Raw genomic sequence first — 7103 nt, 5'->3', positions numbered from 1 at the left:
GAATCTTATACACCGACCAGATCGGTGCTTACCAAGCACCGCACACCCTGGTCGTGTATAGGGCCCGGCCCATTTTCGTTATTTTATTTTATTTTCATTTTCTGTTTATTCGTTTTCTTTTCTTTCTTTTTCTGTTTTCTTTTTATTTCTGTTTTTTCTTTATTTTTTAAATATCGAAAAACTAAAAAAATTTGAAAAAAAATTATTATTTTATTTTTCAGATTTGAAAAATAGAAATATTTTTTAAAAATTAAATTTAAAAAATGTTCAAATATAGAAAACCGTTCAAAATCTGAAAACCGTTCAAATTTAAAAATCGTTCAAACGTGAAATTGTTCAAATTTAAAAACCGTTCAAATTTAAAAATCGTTCAAACTTGAAAATTGTTCAAACATGAAAAATGTTCAAATTTAAAAACCGTTCAAACGTGAAAAATGTTCAAATATTTAAAAAAATAATTTTTAAAAATATTCAAAATATAAAATCTTTCAAATTTTAAAACTATTGAATTTAAAAATGTTCATATTTTGAACAAATCTTGAAAACTAATTTCATATACCCGCAAAAAAAAGAAAACTAATTTCATAAAAAAATTAGATTTTGAAAAAGAAAAATATTAATAACAGAAAAAACAGAAGAAATAGAAGAAGAAAAAAAGAAAAAAATCGAACCTGAGCTAATGGGCCGCGGCCCAAACCACCCGACCTGGTCGCTGGGGTGTGCGGCACCCCGCACGCGTCGACCAGGTCGGCTTATAGCAGTTCCCTAGAAACAGGCCCAAGGGAGCACCGCGTGACGGGCCAACATGGGCCAAACAAAACAAGCGCGGAACCAGTTCCGGTCATTCCCGGGGGCGAACACGCTGCGGGTCTCCATGGCGCGCATCGACTACTCGCCGGGAGGGCAGAACCTGCCGCACACCCACCCGCGCGCCACCGAGATCATCTACGTCACCCACGGCGTCCTCGAGGTGGGCTTTATCACCACGGCCAACAAGCTTTTCGCCAAGACCGTCACCGTCGGGGAGGTGTTCGTCTTCCCGCTCGCACGGGCTCGTGCACTTCCAGCAGAACGGGGGCACGGCCCTGCCTCCGTCATTGCCGCCTTCAACAGCCAGCTCCAGGGCACGCAGGTCATCGCCAACACTCTCTTCGCCGCCACGCCGCCGGTGCCCAGCGACGTGCTGGCCAAGGCATTCCGGGTCGGCAACGAAGACATCGACGCTGTCAAGGCCAAGTTCAAGTAGGGGCGGGCCGGCGCCTCCGTCCGTCAGACGCTGCATTAGTTTCTGAAATGGTGTTCTTTTTTCGATGGGAAGAATCGTGTGTTGGTAACTGAATAAATGATGCCCAACTCAAGTGAGCTGTAGCGTGGACGCGTGGTGTTGATTTCTTCATATGTACGTCTCATTCCTTTGTCTACGAAATAATAAAACCTGATTTTGTTTTGCGTAGTGTACGTTTCATCAGCTTGCATATGATTTCTTGATACGTATGCTACACATTGCTTTTTCTTTTTGCGAATCATTCCTTATTTATGTCACACTAGTTTTCTGGCTTTGTCAACGGACCTATAGATAACCCACTAGATTTGCCAAGCTTCTTTCTCTCGTAAACTAAGCTGTAGCAACAACAAACCTGCTCGCGTTTGGCTGCAGTTATTTAACGCTTATTTCCTTCCTTACTTAAGATTTAGAAAAGAGGATAACCTCAGGTTCATCGTTGAAGGATGCACATCTATACTTGCGAAGTACAACACAAACATTCCTGACTACGAGTGATTCCGCCCTTCGCTAGTTGTGTCAAATCATATGCTAATGAATTTCTGTTTCTGTCGTCGCCTCACGAACTACCAGATCTGTAGTGGTGGCGCACTCTTCACCTTATGCGCCACTACTAAGAGCAATAGCGTTTGGGGACATGTTTTGTTCGTGCCGCGTTTGGGTACATCGCTCCCCAGTCGCGTCCCTAAACGCAGTCTCCAAACAGAAATTCAAATAGTTTCCACTCAAAAAGATCGTTCCCGCCGAAATCGTCGCGATTAGAGTATCTGCAATCAAAGTACTGGGCGCGCGATCATATTACAAGCCGACGTAAAAATTAGAAGAAGGGGAAGGGGTTGGGCGACGATGACACTGACGGTGCATCCCGAGTCGACGTAGGCCCGTCGATCACGACGAACTCGTCGTGATCTACCCAGTGTGCATGCTCCGCCGCCGACGCCGAGGCAGAGACCGACGCAGGTGTACTAGCAGATGCTGTCGCAGACGCGTCTGCCGGCTCTTGCTCCAGGGTTGGGGTTGCTGCCGCTGCCTCGTCTGCCGCCATCTTGGCTTCGATGTCGTCGAGGATCTGGTCTTTGAAGAAGTTGTGCGTCACCCGAGTCCGGGGAGACATTCCTTCTGTCGATGCTATCAGCAGGGACATGTCGTCCTTGCGTTTCTTGAGCTCCATCTTCTCCTCTTGCCTCTTGAGCATCCACCGCCCATCTTCCGTCGGTCTTTTTGTCGCGGGAGAGCAGGGTTGAGGAGACCTCATCGAGGCACTGCGTGATCGACGCATGCGTCTTCTCGGTCGACGCAGCGTCGGCCAAGATGGCCTTGGCAGCCTTGTTGCCGATAGGACGCCCTGCCGATGTTGCCAGTGGCGCTTCCAGATCAATGACATCTTTCCCCTTCGACAAGCAAACGCGCGTCAGCCGTCGTTCTTTTTGAGCTTGGTATAGCAATGCATCAGCGCAAACGACTTCCCGTCCGAGTTCTTCCGATACATATCCATGGCCTCGTCGAACTAACAACAGGAAACACAATCACATATCGTCGAACAAAATGTAGGCACTACAGATTAGCTAAGAAAGAGTCGTACCACGCCGCTGACGTCGATGCCGCTGTCGCCCCTGGTCTTGACCTCATGATGGAACCCATGGAACATGTTCAACGATGCCTGTATGATGTCCCATCGCGTCGACATTGCCTTTTGGCTCCTCTTCATTGTCACTTTGTTGTAGTCGCTATTGATTAGCTTGCGCTCATCGAACTCGGCCTTGATCCTCGCCCAATACTTCCCGTACTTCTGGTTGGAGGCGATGATGGAGTCATGGCTCACTGTCTACCACGACTCGCAGAGACATTGATCCTCCAGAACCGTCCACTTGGGGCCTCGTGTGTCCGGCGCCTTCTTCTTCTTCTTCCTCATGTGCGGCCGCGTCAACCTCCACGAGATCACCGCCATCCTCCGCGGCACCCGCGTCCTCGTCGTTCTCATCATCGTCGTCCTCCACCCTCCTCCTCCCCCCTCCTCCTTCTCCTCCTCAGCATCGGCGCCCTCGAATTCGAGCGGGCCCATGCGGCCAGTGAACGGGGCGTCGCCCGCACCGGGTCCTATCTCGCGCTGGGGCGCTTGCTCGTACGCCGGGGAGTAGAAGATGGCGTTGGGGTTGAAGCCGCCATGCGGCAGTGTATCCTGGTAGTGCGGCGACAAGTTTGGCGTCGCGCACCCGGGAGTGGCGGAGGGGCCATCGTTGTAGAACCCGGATGTCGACGAGAGACCACTCCCGGAATGTACACCGGCGGAGACATATTCAATGGGCTCGCGATGGTGGCAGCGATACACCCGGCCAACGTGTGCTAGTGCGCGTGCGCCGCCAATGCCTTCTTCTCCAGCTGCGCCGCCCTCCGTCCCTTCCGCTCCGTCGTCGACATCTTCCGGCGCAAACAGTATTGATGCCACTGATCTTCGGTCCAGCCTTCCGTCTTCTTCTTCGGAGCCGGCGCCTTCCGTGGCTTCGCGAAGGGCGCCTTTGCCCCTTTTATCTCATTGCCCGACGGCTTCTTGGCCGCTTTCTTGGCATTTTTTTGGGGGCTATCGGCGGCGCCATGGATGGGGAGAGGGTAACGGCGGCGTGAGGTACAGAGTAGCGACGGCGGGAGGGATAAGTGAATCGGCGGGATAGGAGGTAAAATGTGTTGGGAGGGCAGGAATGTGCGGCGGGAGAGGCGCGATGTGGCGGGAGAGGCGCGATGTGGCGGGAGAGGCGCGATTTGGCGGGAGAGGGGGACGAATTTTTCCTGTGTCGCTGACGCGTCGGGCCCGCGTCTCTTCGCCTCGCTTTTCGTTGTGTCCGGCGAGCCCGGAGCGTCCCCTGTGTAGCGGGGACGTGCTCGAGACGCCGGACACCGTATTGGGTCGCGCCAAAAAAAAACTTTGGGGAACGCGCTATTAACGATTTTTTGTCCGGCACGCCCCAAATCCCTTTTGGGGACGCTTTGGGGGACAAGGTTGGAGATGGTCTAACATGCCTATCAGTGGAGCACCACTATTTAGTGTGCCACTGCTAGTAGTTAGCAGTGGAGCACCAAAAAAAAAATGGTGTGCCACTGGTAGTTTTCTACGGCTAGCCCTTTTTCTACAAGTGAGGTTTGGATTTATGGTGGCAGCTGCCAAAAGTTCAAGTTTGAAGCAGTTTCTAGCACGAGAGTGAAATGGTGGTCAATGAAAGGCTATGATTTTTTTTTTATAAATATATATTCGACCGTAAATTGTTAATTGTCACTGAATGAAAAGACAAAACAAGACACGTGGTCTATAGTTGGTTTGTGCATATAGGCATGTTCTACAGTATATTCTGAATTGTTTAAAAGAAATACAGTTGTGAGGATTGTACAATATTTGCTTTAACCGCCCCAATCGATTTACATCTATTAAAATTGTTAAATTTGTTTTTTTATTGAGAATCTTGTTTGGTATCGGTCTACCAATTGTTGCTTTTGAATTATTCACAACCATTGCTCTGATGGACATTGCTGATCTTACAGCAGGAGGAGCAGATTTTTCGTGGGTAATAAACTGGTAATCCGGCAGCATCACTTTCGTTCACCGAATCACGTTAAATGGGCCAGCCAACAGTTCTCGGGTTGCTGTCCGCATACCAAACTAGCCCACTCCTAGTTAATCGGGCTAGAAAAACGCTGATATAGGCCGCACCGCTTTAACCGGAAAATGCACTTTGGCTCATAGGAGCATATGCTCCCATTATGTGAATCCACATTTTAAAGTGTCAAAAAATTCTAAACTAAATTTTTACATGTACATCTAGACATTTTATGTTGGTACAAGTTTTCAGAAAAAAAAACATTTTTCTATGGCTCCTGTAAAAAAGACAAATTTTGATGCTGTAACACGGCTACGTACAGGACATTTTTTTGTCTTTTTTGTACACACCACACAAAATGTTGTTTTTCCATGAAAACTTATGAACGAACATAGGATGTCACGATGTATACCAAAATATTTATGTCATATTTTTTAACATTTTTAAAATTAGTTTTTTATTATTTTCTATAATGGGTGCATATGCACGCGTGTGTCAAAATGCCACCTCCGCTTTAACCCTGCTATTTTGTTTCCTCCTCAGCCTTGAAATCGTTTCTTTCGCTCTGTCTCCCCTCCTCGCACCGCCATTCCAGCCCCGCCTTCGCCCGCCTCTTGCCTCGTCGGTTGTTAGAGCATCCCAATCATCTCCTAAACGACGTCGGATTTAACATTTAGGAGATGTGTTTCGTTTGTGTTGTGTTTGGGGACGTCGCTCCCCAACCGGCAGCCGCGTCCCCCAAACGCTGCTCCCAAAAATTAAAATACTCTTTTTTTGCATTTTTATTTCAATAAAGAGAAGAAACGTTTCACAAACTAATACATAATTGGGAACGTGATTTACACGAAGACATAGTTTGAAACATGGTTTTTCACAAACTAATACATAGTTTGAACCATGCTTGACATAAATATAAAATATTGCAAAATAACTAACCTAACTAGGCCGGGCATCGAAGGTTTCGTGTGTTCGCTGCCAATAAATAATACTCGAGGGCACATCCAGTCACCCAAACTGGAAAATCCAGCTGTTGACGGTGCCCCTGTTGGTTTTTTCGAGGAAGAACAACCAGAAACCTTCGTGCATATTTTCGCTGCGAAGAAACAACACTCATCAGTCGTCGTCCTCGTCCTCCTCGGCGCTGTCGACGTGGTAGTGCCGGTGTCCAGGCTTCTCGTCGAACACCTTGACGCTCATGTCCCTCTCGCCAAAGTAGGAGAACACGAGCACGAAGTCGGCTTCGAGGTGGTGGTAGCGCGTGAACTTCTCCTAGCCGATGTGGAGGTACATCTTGCCGCGCGCATCGTAGATCACGTCCACGATCCACCGGCAGCAGCCGCAGGCATCCTCCCGCAGATGCAGCGAGCCCGGGCGCCCGTCGCCGGCGACGAAGTCGGCGTTGGTGTCCGGCAGTCTCTGGATGGCCTGTGGGTCACCATTCAGGACGACGAAGAACTCGAACAGCACTGGCCCCTCCTCGTCCTGCATGTCCAACGATAAGGACGACGACGGCGTCGCAGGCGACGGCGAGCGTGCAGCTCTGCCATGGCCACAACCACGGCCGCGAGCTCGGCCTCCGCCCCTACCAGCCATGCATGGCGTCGACTGTTGAGATGGTGGCGGCTAGGGTTGGGGAGAGAGACGCTAGGGTTTGTGTGTGAGAGTGGTTATAGGCTGGAGGGAGGCGGTGGAGCGGTGGCGCTCATTAACGCCACCACGCAAAGCTAGGCGCGACGAGACGCTTCGCTGCGCCCAGGGGCGGAGCCAGGATTTAGGTATAGGGGGGCGAGGTAATAATGGAGCCAAAAAATCGCCTCTCAAAACAACCTATGATTTACTTTGAATTTTTCCCAAAACGATTAGGAGGGTGTATAGCATAGCTAATAATAGTGAACAAATTCATATACGCACCATGTATCAGATATATGGTACGAAATACTTTGCCAAAAATTATTTCATATGAAAATTGTAGGATATATTAATGCAACAACATACAAAATCAATTGTTTAGAGTAATGGACAATGTTACCGGAGTGCATACCTAAAAAGAATTGAATCCAGGTCATGCTCGTCCCCTCCAGCCCATTGATGTTTACTGGTCAGTGGTCACCGATGTCCTGAAATCCTGACTATGCGCCCGTCCATGTCCTAGATTGGTGAAGCCATCAATTGACAGTTCATTTCGAACAGGGAAGTAGTCAATCGGTAGAGCCCCGCATCGGCCACGTCGGCGA

The 7103-nt window shown here is 48.9% G+C and overlaps 1 protein-coding gene across 1 annotated transcript; it reads left to right on the top strand.

Moving 5' to 3' along the window:
- Window positions 1–805: 805 nt before the first annotated feature.
- LOC124661663 (germin-like protein 1-1) lies at window positions 806–1246 on the top strand. Its single transcript, XM_047199541.1, has one exon. The coding sequence runs from the start codon at window positions 806–808 to the stop codon at window positions 1244–1246; it is 441 nt and encodes a 146-aa protein (XP_047055497.1).
- Window positions 1247–7103: the final 5857 nt, after the last annotated feature.

This window comes from Lolium rigidum, chromosome 1 (assembly GCF_022539505.1).
Source record: "Lolium rigidum isolate FL_2022 chromosome 1, APGP_CSIRO_Lrig_0.1, whole genome shotgun sequence".
NCBI classification, from domain to species: Eukaryota; Viridiplantae; Streptophyta; class Magnoliopsida; order Poales; family Poaceae; genus Lolium; species Lolium rigidum.
This window is presented reverse-complemented; position numbering and strand designations above follow the sequence as displayed.

What these genes read in the sequence shown, in the direction of transcription:
- LOC124661663 (XM_047199541.1), top strand. Translation starts at nt 806, where the DNA reads ATGGGCCAAACAAAACAAGCGCGGAACCAGTTCCGGTCATTCCCGGGG.